The sequence below is a fragment of the Camellia sinensis genome, chromosome 1 (genome assembly GCF_055761805.1).
Source record: "Camellia sinensis isolate YWXY chromosome 1, ASM5576180v1, whole genome shotgun sequence".
Classification (NCBI taxonomy): domain Eukaryota; kingdom Viridiplantae; phylum Streptophyta; class Magnoliopsida; order Ericales; family Theaceae; genus Camellia; species Camellia sinensis.
Window position 1 is genome coordinate 19606894 of NC_138961.1, and position 15068 is coordinate 19621961.

At 35.8% G+C, this 15068-nt stretch overlaps 1 protein-coding gene across 3 annotated transcripts; it reads left to right on the forward strand.

Annotated features, from left to right (window-relative positions):
• Positions 1-413: 413 nt before the first annotated feature.
• LOC145792155 (uncharacterized) lies at positions 414-9062 on the forward strand. 3 transcript variants are annotated; one of them, XR_014331328.1, is made up of 5 exons: positions 414-1020; positions 3319-3428; positions 4684-4741; positions 6532-6725; positions 7953-9062. XR_014331328.1 is itself a non-coding variant. In XM_082872816.1 (4 exons), the coding sequence occupies exons 2-4, from the start codon at positions 3312-3314 to the stop codon at positions 6660-6662; spliced, it is 306 nt and encodes a 101-aa protein (XP_082728942.1). In that variant the 5' UTR covers positions 416-1020; positions 3238-3311; the 3' UTR covers positions 6663-7392. The 3 variants fall into 3 exon arrangements, 1 of the variants encoding a protein (XP_082728942.1); XR_014331326.1 differs by having other exon boundaries at positions 418-1020; positions 3238-3428; positions 7953-9060; XM_082872816.1 differs by lacking the exon at positions 7953-9062 and having other exon boundaries at positions 416-1020; positions 3238-3428; positions 6532-7392.
• The last annotated feature ends 6006 nt before the right edge of the window (positions 9063-15068 follow it).

The following is a 15068-nucleotide window of genomic DNA, read 5'->3' on the forward strand; positions in this document are numbered from 1 at the left end:
AGCGAGGCGAGAGGTAGAGAAAATATAATTGATTGATTTATTAATAATAATAAAAAAGAAAATGAGTGAGGATAGAGAAAATTGAGCTTTGAGTTATATTTTAAAAATTTGTTAACCAAACAAACTTTTTTTTATTTTTTCATCCAAATCATATTTTAAAAACTAAACCAAACTTACCTTTGTTTGTAGCGCCTCTTATCTACTTTCATTTTTATAAAAAAATAAAATAATAATAATAATAATCTATATAATAAGACACAATAGAATTTGAAAATGTATAAAATGTATGTGAGATACATTTGATATTAACGGTACAGATCTTTCAAACAAAAATAAACGGCTGAGATGGATTTTTTTCCCGCCCGTCTCTCTGTCTCCCCTCTTTCATCTCTACCCCCTCTTTCATCTCTACCCCCTCTTTCATCCATTCTCTTTCATACGCTCTTCTCTCTCTCTACCTCTCTTCTCTGCCTCTCACCAAGGAGATAAGATGGAGTGCTGCAACAGCTCCTCTTTCCGAACTCTGTAAGAGAGGGGAGTCGTTGCAACCCCCGATTCCAAGTCGACGTAAGTTGGAAGGCAGACCCCCTTCGGGAAAGGTCTCAATTTCTGGACAGTTCCATATACTCAGTGATTCAAGAGATGGAAGGTGGGTATGCATTCCTTCTGGCAGCCACTTGAGCTTTTTGCAGTTGGAGACCCAAAAAGTTTTCAGATTGGGAGCGTGTAATGCTTCTTGCAGACAAGATACCATACTATTGCAAAAGCGATGTCGAAATTTGCGATACTTAGAAATTGAAGTTTCGGAAAGAATCCAAGCTGCAAGGACAGAGTACAAAAGCCATGCAAACTCAAATGAGAAAGGGAGCTGTTGCAGCACTCCATCTCCTCTGATACTCCATCTCCTCTGCCACTCATCGACTACCGACCACCTCTCATCGCCTCTTGCTGTCCTTTCTTCTCTCGACCACCGACTCTATTTTCTCACCCTCCTTCTTCAACGAAGCTGTTCTTCATAAGGTAAAAAGCCCCAATAATAGATTTGAAGAAAGTTAGAAGGTTGTTAACAAGTTGAATTTGTTAAATTTTTCAACAAAATTGTTGAATTTGTTAAAAAGCCCCAATAATAGATTCTTCAACGAATTTGCTATTTTTTTTTTTTTTTTTGATTGTGTTTTTCAATTTTTATGTTGCTTTCAGCTTAATCTGTCTGTCTTTGTTCAATGTCTAGATTAAGTTTTGTTTCTAGAAGTCAAAAAAGATTATAGATAAATATAAATGCCCAAGTGATGTTGTGTTCTTTAATTTTTCTGCTCACAATAACAAGAATCAATTTTGGGTTTTTCAATTCTTTTTTCTTTTTTTTTTGTTGTTGTTGTGTTCTTTAATTTTTATGTAGCTTTCAGCTTAATGTGTTGGGCTTTTTGACATAATGATGGTACAATTAACAATGATTTAATATTTTTGTTATTTTTCTTGGTTTGTCTTAATTTGTGTACTGACTTTTTTTTTTTTTTTTAACAAGGTGTACTGACTTTAATTTGTGTATTAGATAATTAAATGTGTTATATATAGATATATATATTGGTTTCTAGGTATGGATTTGGGATGGGTGTTAGTGTCATACTCTAAAGATTTGTTCGGATCATATTTTCATGAATTGAATGATTTATATTATAGGATTCGTTGAGTACATCATTTGCATAAAAAATCAAGTTAATGGAATAAATATAGACTCATGATCAAACTCCACTTTTTAAAAAAATTATCAAAATCATATTAACTATTTATTTTTTTAAAACATAAACATAATCTTATTATAAATTATAAATATATAATTAATCTGAATTATTTAAGAGATCTACTATGCATTCATGTACAACACCAATCCCAAATTCGTGTAGGTGTATGTAAGTGTGTGAGAATAATCTAAGACACATGTTACACAATGTGTGTGAATCTAAGACACGTACATTATTATTATTATTTTAATAGTTGGGTTTTGATTGTTGTGAAATAAGATGATGAGTGACCATAAGGTGGAGAAGTTCTCTGTGGATTTTCATGGACCCAAAGACAGTAAATCATCTATACCCATCTCTAATTTTATTTATTTATTTATTTATTTATTTTTGAATAAGGGAGAATGGTTCTTTTTTTATTTTTAATTTTACATTTTGTTTGAATGGCTGAGATTTTTTTATTTTTTATTTTATATTTTTTGAATACGGAAGATGGGTTTTTTTTTTAAATTTATTTTTAATTTTACATTTCATTTGAATTTTCCTGTTTAAGTCATTTTATATTTGAATTTTACATTTTATATTTTCCCTTATTATATAAATTCAAAAACCCTCTTCACTTACTTGACAATATGTTAAACACGTCTTTTTATTTTATTTTATTTTACTATTTTTGTTGAATTTTCTTTCTTTTGGGTCAAAAAATAAGTTTTTGTTAAAGTTTTCATTGCCTAAGTTGCAATATATTTGCATAAGTTTTTTCTTGAATGACCTTATCTTATTTTTTTTTCTTTCTTTTTGGGCCCATGATTTTATTATTGGTATTTATTGCAGAGGTGCAATTTTTTAATGGACCTATTTTGAATGAAGTAACTTTCCATACATTTTGGTGATTTTTTATTATAGAGCCAATGCAAATAATGCTTATTTTGAATTTTGTCTGGAAACATTTTGTTTTGCTCTGAAGTCTATTGTGTAGTGTTCTGCTTTGCTTAATTTGATGGAAGGGTTGTGATGGTGTGTTTTGAAGTCTATGGTGTGTTTTGATGGAATGACCCTATCGTGTGTTTTGAAAACCCAATTTCAAAATAAGTTAATTGAAATTGTGTTTTGAAATACTTATTTGTGTTGAATATCTAAATTGGCTATCGTCATAAAAAATATCTAAACAGGTATGGTTCGATCACGGCAATGTCCGGGTCTCATTTGTTTCAAGTTGGGATAGTTCATGTGTGCGATGACGATAATTAGATACTAATTTGGAAATCATGATGTTTTCGCAGTGACAATTGCCCTTTTTCATTATTTTTGACCTCGATTACTATCTATTTGCATCTAATTTTGGGTCTCTCTGAGCTCTGCTGTCTTGGATTCTTCTCATTTTTTGGGTTTTGGAATGAAATCAATTCTGATTGCTATGTATATTTTTGGGATGAAATCGATTCTAATATCTATGCTATGCAAAAAATAATTTCTACTATTTTTATTTACATAGATCCTGAGGTCCAAGGGGTCTTAACTGCTGCCCAGAAGCACTGGCCTCACATCCATATATTTGATTCGCTAGTTATGGCAGATTCAGCTGTCAAGATGGTAAAAGCTGGTTGCCAATATATCACAGTTCTAGGAGTTGATTTTATGTCAGAAAATGTGCGGGCAATCCTTAATCCGGCTGGCTTCTCAGAGGTAGTCTTTGCCTCTTCTTTTCGTGTATTCTTATTTCATCACTTTGTCAGTTATAAATCCAATTCTAAAAACAGTTTTCAAGTTAACAGAGTAAAAAGTGCTACTTGGTCAACAAATATTTTAATTGAAGCATAGATTTAATATTTCAAGAACTAATAAATTAACATAATTAAAACATGAAAACCAAAATCCCATAAAATGCATGCATTGAAAACTATTAATGTGAGGTAATTAGTTTTCTATCTCTATGTATATATAATGACTATTTTAATATAATACCTTTGTTCATATAATGAGAAGGACAAAATTGTTTTTTAAGACTTTACATTTTTCAGGAATGTTCTATCACTTGGTTTGTTTGCACGAGGAGCAATTAACAAATAGCATTCTCACAATCAGTCGGTGTGGAATCCACTTCAATGATTATATAATGGATATTTTATTTAATAGCATCGGTACCTAATTTGTATACATATCATCGGTACCCAATTTCTTGCTCACTGTAGCACTGATGAGTGTTTTTTTGAGGTATATAAATATGTACTCTATTCTCTGTTAGGTGCAATATTGATCTTTTGCCAATACTTAACATGTGAAATTCATAAACGTGAGATTCAAGAAAATGTTTTCGAAATTGTTGGCATTTCCCCTGAGCAGGTGAGGAGACACTTAACGAATACTGGTTGGGTTGCTCAATCATTAATTACTAGGGCTGTGTTTTATCTCTTACGTTGTAAATTATTTTTATATTCCCATCTAATGCAATATGTAAGTACCAAATTGGAGAAAGTATATGTAGATCTTTTGAATTACCTGATATTAATATTATCATGGTTTTCATACTTCTATGGGCCAAAATTTTCATTGCACTACTAACAATCATCAATATATTTTCATGCATTGACCAATTCTTCAAGATATTAGATCACTGTGGTGTGCGCACTACATTGAATTGAAACACATGTGATGTTGGCACTTTGGAAAATAGTTCCTGGCAAGTTTTGGGTAGATCACTGTGGTTTGCACACTACTTTCTGATTTTTATTTTCTTTTTAGTTAAAATATTTTTGAAATGATAGATACAACCACACATATTTACCATTTAAAGGTGAGTTCCAATTGGACATCACTTGGAACTTTTGAATTTCCTTAGATTGATGTGTTAATACTTATTGCTCCCAAGGAAAGGAATAGCCGAATGTTAAATCTAGAAACTATTGACCCAAATGTAATATGGGTTCTGTTTTGCCTACAGGCGGAAACAAAATTTGGCTATCTTTTGGAGGCCTTAGACATGGGTGCTCCTCCACATGGTATGAACTGCTAGCCTATAACTAACATAACAACAAATTGCTATCATTTTGGGATAATTTATTCACTGTCATGCATAATTTAAACCTGTATTGGTTAGGTTGAATCATCGTTCTGCACTATTGATGAACACAAGGATTTTTTAATGCTAGGATGTCCAACTACTGCTCATCTGTCTATATTTTTGAGTTCTCTTGAACATTATTTGGACCATGGCCTCAGGCCAACAGATAGTTATCTAATATTGGAATCGTCTAGACTGGAATTAAGACTGCTCATCTGTCTTTTTTTTTTACTTTCTATTTTTCTCTTTCTCTGTAATTGGTTTATAATCAAGCTTTAGCAAGAGAGAAGTGTAATATGAAGAGTCTGAGACTTAAGCTTAGGAAAGTGAAATGAGTGTTGTAACTAACTAATAATGTAACATTACTGAGACTTAAGGGTAATATGTTCATGAGTTTGCTAATCATACATTTTACTTAACTAACTGATACATTTTTCCTACTAAACTTTGGGCTTTGATACACTTCAATTTTGCACAATGGGGGTGGGCGGCAATTTATAATTTTTCTTTCCATGCCTTTTCTTTTTACACATTAGAGATGGTTTGTTAATATTGTAATCACGGAGATTATATTCTTTTCTAATTTTAGCTTAAGTTCAAATGAGACCAACCTCTTCAATTAGAACAAGAAAGATTGATAACTTCAAGAATAATAGTGTGATGCTATAAGAAAGGAACAATTTTCTCCAAAATTATTTTGTGAATAAATTTTCCATGTACTACATAAAAGATTAGATAGGAGAAGATTAAACTCAATATATTTCCTTCGTGTCTTTAGACACGAACATACACTAGAAAATGTTGGTTTTTAAATCTACTTCAAATGTTGGTTTTCAAACCCACTGGAAAGTGGGTTTAAATTTTTTTTTTCTTCAAATCCACTCTTTTTGGAAAATGTTTGTAGAAAATGTTGGTTTTTTTTGGTGGATAAATTTAAATGGAGTTTAAATTGAGTTTTGTTAAAAAAAATGGTGAATTTAAATTTGTATGAGAATTGAGTTAATGAGTTATGTTTATGTAGAAATGCTGAAGGATGAGAAGTTGTTTGAGTCTCAAGGTGTGGCTTTTTGTGTTTCTTTGCTTCTTTATATTTGCTGTGTTATCGTGATTTTTCCATAATAAAGTATTCATATTTTTTCTATTGTTTTGATTGTTTTATCAGCAAGACGAGTTCAGTTAATTGGTTTTGTTGGCGGTTGATTTTGATATTTTGGGTTATTTTATTAGTTGGTGCGCTTTTTGTAGTACTTTAGTTAATGCGCTTTGATTTTGTTCAGCTTCTATTTTCGTGGCATTGTTATGTTGTTGGTGAGAGAGATAAGGGAAAATGAGAGAAGGAGTGTGGTATGGGAGGCAAGGAGAAGATAGAGAGAGTGGTGGTTGTGCAATGGGGGAAGGGGAAAGTCTGGAGGTAAAAGATATTCAAAGAAAAAAATAGAACTATGAGAGAGGTGGACGTGAAGGTGGAGCTAAATGGAAATACAAAAAAAGAAAGAAAAAAAAAAATTTAGAGCATCGAGTTGGAAAAAAAAATGAGTTCAAAAAATTCATTGTTTTGGAATGGATTCTTTTCAGTCATTATCTTGAGTTATTTTGGAATGAATTCTTTATTGTGTTGTTTTAAAATCTGTTTTGTTGTGTGGTCAGAAAATTCAGAAAATTCTGTTCCGTTATCTTGAGTTATTCAGAAAATTCATTGTTTTGGAATGAATTCTTATATTTTTTCAGGTATGGTTTGGTTTTGTGAGTTTAAATCCTTAAAAGCCTTTGAAGCCTCAATGGAACTTATGTCTATCAGACCCTTTCAGATCCAATATCCTTTCAGATCGAAGGAAAAGCTCTATTCATCCTCCATGTAGAAGAGGAAAAGAATAGCGTACTGCTTTTAATCCTCATAGAAGAACCATCCTAAAATTCCTAATGTGAGTTTTCCTTTTAAATTTTTTCTCCTTTTCATTATACAATATATGCGCCTTTTAGGCCATCGACTACTCTTTCTATCTCTCCCTGTCTCTATTTTCTTTTATTTTAATTCCCTAGCTCTAAACTTCAGTTACAGTAGAAAATAATTGTGAAAGGCCAGTTAGGACTATTGGGGTGCATTTGATATTGAAGATAAAGCCTCTAAAATTTGATGTGAGCCCAAATCAAGTGACAAGAAAACAATATCAAAAGTGAAAAGAAAGGTCAATAATTTCAAATACTTTTATTTGGCCATATTTTAGAGCAATAATTTCAATTTTATAGTTGTTTTTAATTGATGACTTTTGCATCATCCCTACAATTACTCTCTTTGAAGTATGTTTTCATTCATGTAATTTATTCAACCATATTGGGGCATTATACATGGTTATCAAAATCGTGATTTGGATCATAGTCCTACAATCCTAAATTGTCAAAACGATCCAAATCGTTGTAGGATCGGTGTTATAGTAGGATCGGAAGTAGGATCGTAGGTAGGATCATAAGTAGGATCACTGGATTTATGATTTTTCACCTTATTTTTATTATTCATCATTCTAATTTGTATTTTTACCTAGAAAGTAGAATCTTATGATTCTCAATCTGATCCTACAATCCGATCCATGATACCCTCTCATCGATCTTATGTAGGATTCCAATTTTAACAACCTTGGTATTATATGGCCGCAATGATTTTTCTTGATAGCTAATTTTGGTAAGTTGGATTAAAAATGGATTTACTTAACCTAGGTTTGAATTTATGCTATTAAATTGGTGAGGTAATGTAACATTAAATTGACGTATATGTATGACTTCCAAGTCTAAAGCTCCACAAATCGTATGAGTGATAGTTTTTTTTTTTTTTTTGGTACAAGGAACAAAATCCACTATTTAAGTGGTTATATGGGTTCGATCGCCCCCCCTCCCCCCAAAAAAAGGTTATATAGGAGTGCCTTTAGGCACAAGTTATGCACTAGACATTAACAATGTTAATTTTTGTTTAATATGGGTTCTCATGTCCTAGCAGTCCAACCAATCCCATTGCCAAAACTCCAAATCTTGCTTTAAAAAAACTCTTTAAAATTTCTGAGTTTTAGTCTTTTTGGCATGAATTTGGAAAGTAAAAATAAAACATGAGTGAAATATAAATGAAATATCAATTAATTTTTTTTTCTTTAATGTTACAGATATTTGATGCGGTTTCAGTACTTCTGGTTGTTTTTCTATTGATTTTGAGCAATGTTGATGCCCAAAAACCGCGTGTTTTGGACTACTTTGAGTACTCTGCTATGAGCTGCAGAGCTCACAGCGCCAGCTTAACAGATTTTGGAGGAGTTGGTGATGGAAGCATCTTCAATACAGAGGCATTCAAGCCAACAATAGCTCATCCGAGCCAGTTTGAATCAGACGGTGGATCACAACTCTTTGTACCTCCTGGAAGATGGTTGACTGGCAACTTCAATCTCACCAGCCATTTCACACTTTATCTCCTGTAAACAGTGGTTAGTAATAGAAGAAAGGAGGGTATTTAAAGTGAGGGTGAGTGGGGGGACAATTAAATAGAGAGTAGGAATTCATAAGTGGATAATCTTGCAACAAATCCGATATAAATAAAAAAGAACAGCAACGCAAGGGCAAGTTTTTTGGGAATCCTATGCTTTAAGGTTATGTACATATTGTTATTATGGGTCATTTAGTTTTAGGTTATGTACATACTACTATTATGGATCATTTAGTTTTAATCTAATACATTTGATTTGAATTCCATTCTCCACAATTAATTACAAGCACCAAGAACTGGTTTGCAATGTCTACTTGCCCTGTAATATAGTTGTGGTGATAGTGTATGAAGAACACCATTGAGTGTCATTAAAAAAAAAAAGAAAAAAAAAAGGCACCATTGAAAACAGTAGGTATTGGGTTTTGATTGTTGTAAAATAGGATTATGAGTGACTATAAGGTGGAGATGATCAATGATGGTATGCAAGAGTTCTATACCCATCTCTGATTTATTATTTTTATTTTTAATGTGGATTTTCATAGACCTAAAGATAGTAAATCATTTATACCCATTTTTGATTTATTTTTTTATATTTTTTGAATAAGGGAGAATGATTTTTGAATTTGTCCCAAAATGTATCAGAGATACATTTCGTTTGAATGGCCGAGATGATTCCTAATCAATATCTAACGATTGAAGTATGTGCAGTGATTTTAGGATTGGATCTATGTTCTTCTTGCTGATTAATTTTTAATTGTTGTTGGTGTTGTGATGATCTGAGTGTTATGAGTGCTCATTGTTGTTGTTGTTGATTTTAGGATTGGATCTATGTTTTTCTTGCCGATTGATCTTTAATTGTTGTTGGTGTTTGTAACAACCCTCATACTGTTTACCGACTTATGACTGATTGATTACCGATAACCATCGATTACCGTTAAACCGAATTGATTATGACTGATAATTGAACTGATTAAAGTACTGAACTGACTGACTGAAATTGGAAACCGAATTGATTGAGTATATGTTAGTTAAATTGCATTCTATCTGTTTGACTGTATGATTATCTGTTCATGCTTATATGTTTAAACTGCTAATTGAAGGCCTTATCGGCGGCCGAATTAGAAACCGATTGATGTTCCATGACCCTCGTAATTAATGTGATTTTATGGTGTATTTACCTGAAAACTGATTGGGTATGATTAAATTAGATTAAAATAAGCTAATTAAAGAGTTTGACGTAATTACACTTTTGCCATCTAGTGGGGCCTTTGTTTACTCATATTTGAGCCTTGTGTGTGCTTTATCAAAACATTTCTTCAGCTCATTTTGAGCACATCACCGACCTTGAGGGAGAGAGGGAGAGAATAGAATTGTTCTTGGGGGTTTGGCTTAGTCAACTTGAAGAATTGCTTGAAATTGAAGTGTATCTGCCTATTTGAGCTCCCTCACTTCTAATTCTACACCTAAGGTAGATCATTCATCATCTTAATGGTGTCCTTGAGTTGTTCTTGCATGATTCATGCTTCATTGTAGAACTAAGTCTTGTTTTGGTTCATTGTTGTTGAATTGGAGCTTGATTGTTGCATGCATGGTAGTATTGTTGGATTTTGAGTTGTTTTCATGGCAAAATGTTACATGCATGTTCATGTCTTGAGTGTAGTCCATGATTTCATCATGTTTTGAAAAGAATTGGCTCTTTAGAACATCAAATCGAAGCTTTGAAATGGTTTGACTCCATGCATGTTTGCATGTTCTTCATATTCTTGAAAATGGGTTTGAATATGGTTTTAATTGACTCACTTTTGGGGCTTGAATTCATAAATTGAGCTTTGAAACTTGTTATACATTGAATTTAGTTATGTTTTCCAGAATTTGGGCCCAAGAGGTCGAGTTTGGAGTGGTAGAATGCTTGGTTTGAGCTTGGGAGGCAGATCTGGAAATTCCAGATTTGGCTTCCTCGCTCGAGCGAAGGATTACCCGCTCGAGCGAGCACCTTTGTCCAGGGCTCCGCTCGAGCGACCATCGAGCGACCATCGCGCGCAAAATCACAGCATCCAGTATTTTTACTGTTTTGCAGACCGCTCGAGCGAAGGATTCCTCACTCGAGCGAAGCCTTTGATTTTGGACTTACGCTCGAGCGGAGAAAGTCCCGCTCGAGCGAGGCTCCTAGTTTCAGCAAACTTTGCGAAATGTTGTCTAAGTGTATTTTTGCATCCTCATCCCATCCTAGGCATTCTTAGGCCTAGTTTAAGACATTTAGATGAGGATATCGTTGTAGAACACACCAAGGCAAATTAGGGATTAAGTTATGATATTTCCCAACTGTGTAGCTTAGTGTGTGTTCAACCTGTGAACTGTGTAGGGTTGGCAACTGGGGAGACACGCTCTAGCATACTGTAGCCCAGAACTCTGTGAGTAACAATTGTGTAAAGATATGTTCAACTGATATCTTTTGAATACTGAACTGAACTGTTTACTGAACTGGTATTACTGAATGAATGTATGTCCTTTATTTCTGAACTGTACTGTGGCATCCTTAGTACCTACTGTTTACTGTTACTGTTACAGAGATCTCTGTCGGTTCCCTCGTGGAGCCACTGCTGTTTACTGACTGATGGCCATCATTACTGTTCGGTCTTTTAAGACCTACTGTTACTGTTATGCTAATGGATGTACCACATATGATTGTTTACTGTACTGAACAACTGAAATACTGATTGAATTGAACTGTTTTCATTACCGTAAGGACATTCATTCTAAACCTCTTTACGCATTATGTTATTCACTAGGCTTTAGCTCACTGTTTATATATATATGTAGGTGCTCGGCCACCAGATCGGAGCTAGGAGCGTGGGTTAGACTCCAGTTTTGTCAAGCCAGCCTTTGTGCCTCACTGCGAGGTTCCGAGTTGCCATGCTATGGCTTGGGGGTGTTTTGTTTGTTTTCCCTCGCCTGTCTTCATACTGTCTAACTGTTCTGTATAGACTGAATGTTTACCGTACTGTTATCAAGGGATTAGGTCCCGGTACTGTGTGACTGTAAATTCTGTATAGACTGTACTGTTTGTGTATGTATGAATGCATGAAAAATCTTTTTGGCATGCAGACCGTCGCAGCTCATTGGACATTGTTTAATTACTGTTTTGGCTTCCGCCAGGCCCTGTACTCTGTTTTACTGTATTACTGTTCAGCAGGCCTTCGGTAATCTCGGATTACTGGCCGGTTACGGTGCTAAACCCATAGGGCCGGGTTTGGGTCGTGACAGAGTGGTATCAGAGCGATACTTACCATGAGTTATACCGCACACACGTGTCCAAATGAGCTATAGGGTGTCCTAGAAAAGTTATTAGGGCATCTCATGAGCATGATAAGTGTGTGGTTATGTTATGACTGAATACATGCTAATGTGGTAAACTGTTAAACAAATGACTGCTTATGTTTAAAATGTTATAACTGCTTATAGTGAAATGGACAATGCAAATGAACCTGAGTCCTCATCTACTGAGGCAAGAATGGAAAGAATGGAAAGAATGATGGAACTGATAACTGCTAGACTTGATCAACAGAACCAACAGCCCCCACCTCCTCCTCCTCCGGTACAACCGGGACCTAATGTGAATGTGAATGATGGGGATATTATTGCTCTCACCCATAAATTCAGCAAGATGAAACCGCCATCCTTTCAGGGAGGCCTCGAACCGTTAAAGGCTGAAGCTTGGGTGCTTGAAATAGAAAAATTATTTGAAGTGTTTCCGTGCTCGGAAGCGAATAAGGTATTGCTGGCTACCTTCACCCTACAAGAAGAAGCTAGAAGGTGGTGGATGTTGATCCGCGATACAAGCACTGTTATGACTTGGGCTCAGTTCAAGGAGTCCTTCTTTGAAAAGTACTTCCCTCAGTGTGTCAGGGATAGAAAAGTGACTGAATTTGAACAGCTGAAGCAGGGCACAATGTCCGTTGCAGAGTATGAAACCAAATTTACTGAACTTGCCCGTTATGCACCGCACATGGTGGATACTGAATATAAGAAGGCCAGAAAATTTGAAGGTGGCCTTAATGTGGCAATACTTGACCGGATAAATGTTTTGAAACTACCGACTTTTGTGGGTGTTCTCGACCGGGCATTGATGGCCGAGTCGAACATTGCAGCAGTGAAACAATCTGAAACACCAACAACTGAATGGCATGGTAAAAGGCAGGGTTTCAAATTCAAGAAAGGCAAGCACAACCCGGCCAACAAGAAACAGAACACGGGGTCGACGACTAGCCCCAGCCAAGGGAGTGGGTTCATACCACCCTGTCCTGAGTGTGGCAAGAAGCACAAGGGGGTCTGCTACAGAATATCTGGAGCCTGTTACAGGTGTGGCAAGGTGGGCCACATGGTTAAAGACTGCCCCTCTGCTCCACAAGCCAGTAGTAAAGCTGCACCAAGCGCAGCAGCATCAACTGTAGCACCAAAGCCTAACCCCAGAGCTACCGGGAAAGAGCCCCTGAGGCAGGGCCGAGTGTTCGCCCTAGTACCGGGAGACGTGCAAAATACCGAGACCGTTGTGTCAGGTATTCTCTCTATTTGTACACAAAATGCATATGTATTGATTGATTCGGGGTCTACACATTCTTATGTATCGCATGCTTTCTCACGGAAATTGAATAGACCCTTAGAACCTATGAACTATCTGCTAGCCGTATCATCACCCGTAGGGGGATCCATGACATGTGCTTATATGTACCCCGCATGTGAAATTATGGTTGGGGATATGCATCTGTTTATTGATTTACTGCCATTGAACATTGATCATTTTGACGTAATATTGGAGATGGATTGGTTACAAAAATATCATGCCACTATTGACTGTGTGACCAAGCAAGTTGTCTTCCGTCCACCTGGTTTGCCTGAATTTGTGTTTAATGGGAATGGAGTAGTACCTCCTCCGTATTTGATTTCGTCAGTGAAAGCTGTTAAATTAATTAGAAAGGGGTGTAAAGGATATCTGTGTTCTGTACTGACTGTGTCTACTGATGATAGTGTTAAAACTGATGTGAATTGTATTCCTATAGTCAGGGAATTTCCAGATGTTTTTCCAGATAATCTTCCAGGAGATTTGACTGACAGGGAGATTGAATTTACCGTTGATGTGATTCCCGGAACACAACCAGTTTCTAAAGCTCCATACCGAATGGCTCCAACTAAACTGAAAGAACTGAAAGTGCAATTGCAAGAACTGTTAGACAAAAAGTTCATCAGACCTAGCACTTCGCCATGGGGTGCTCCTGTTCTGTTTGTCAAGAAGAAAGATGGCTCACTGAGACTGTGCATTGACTACCGTGAACTGAATAAGGTAACTGTAAAGAATAAATACCCATTACCGCGTATTGATGATTTATTTGATCAGTTACAGGGTGCACAAGTGTTTTCCAAAATCGATCTTAGATCGGGGTATCATCAACTGAAGGTTAAACCAGAAGACATTGATAAAACTGCTTTTAGAACGAGGTATGGACACTACGAATTTTTGGTTATGCCTTTTGGAGTCACGAATGCCCCTGCTGCCTTTATGGACCTCATGAACAGAATTTTTAAACCATACATTGACGACTTTATTGTTGTATTTATCGATGACATATTGATTTACTCCAAAAGTATAGAATAGCATGAACATCATCTGAGACTTGCCCTACAAACCTTAAGAGAACAGAAACTATATGCTAAACTGTCTAAATGTGAATTTTGGCTTGACCATGTTATGTTTCTGGGGCATGTTGTTAGCAAAAATGGAATTTCTGTTGATCCACAGAAAATTGAAGCTGTAGTGAACTGGCCTAGACCGACAAATGTGACTGAAGTCCGAAGCTTTTTGGGACTGGCTGGATATTACAGAAGATTTGTCAAAGATTTCTCCAAAATTGCCCTACCATTGACTCAGTTAACTCAGAAGGGGACATCATTTGACTGGACTGACCAAAGAGAATCTGCTTTTCAGGAGTTGAAAACTCGATTAGTGACTGCACCGGTTCTTACCTTACCTTCAGGTACGGATGGTTATACTGTATTTAGTGATGCTTCTCATAAGGGTCTGGGGTGTGTTTTAATGCAGAATGGGAGAGTCATTGCTTATGCTTCCCGACAGTTGAGACCACATGAAAAGAACTACCCGACCCATGACCTGGAACTTGCTGCAGTAGTATTTGCACTCAAAATCTGGCATCACTATCTGTACGGGGTGACATGTGAAGTATACACCGACCATAAGAGTTTGAAATATTTCTTCACACAGAAAGAACTGAACATGAGACAGCGGAGATGGCTAGAACTGATTAAGGACTACGACCTACAGATTTTGTACCATTCGGGAAAAGCCAATACCGTTGCTGATGCATTGAGCCGGAAATCGATTGGCAACTTAGCATGTTTGCTTACCGAACAAAAAGAGTTGCTTTGTGACCTTGAAAAATCTGAAATTGAAATTGTTTTGAGAGAACGAGGTGGAATCTTAGCTGCTATTTCTGCACAACCGGCACTGATTGAAGAGGTTAAAGAAAAACAGCAACTGGATGATTTCTTGAAGAAGATCATCGAGGAAATAGAATCCAAACCGAGACCGGGATTCGAATTTGAGAATAATGTACTGAAATTTCAAGAAAGACTGTGTGTACCAAATGATACTGAACTGAAAAGAAGAGTTCTGCAAGAAGGCCACAATTCGAAATTGTCTATCCATCCGGGGAATACGAAAATGTACCAAGATCTGAAACAGAATTTCTGGTGGCCGGGAATGAAGAAAGAAATTGCTGATTTTGTATCC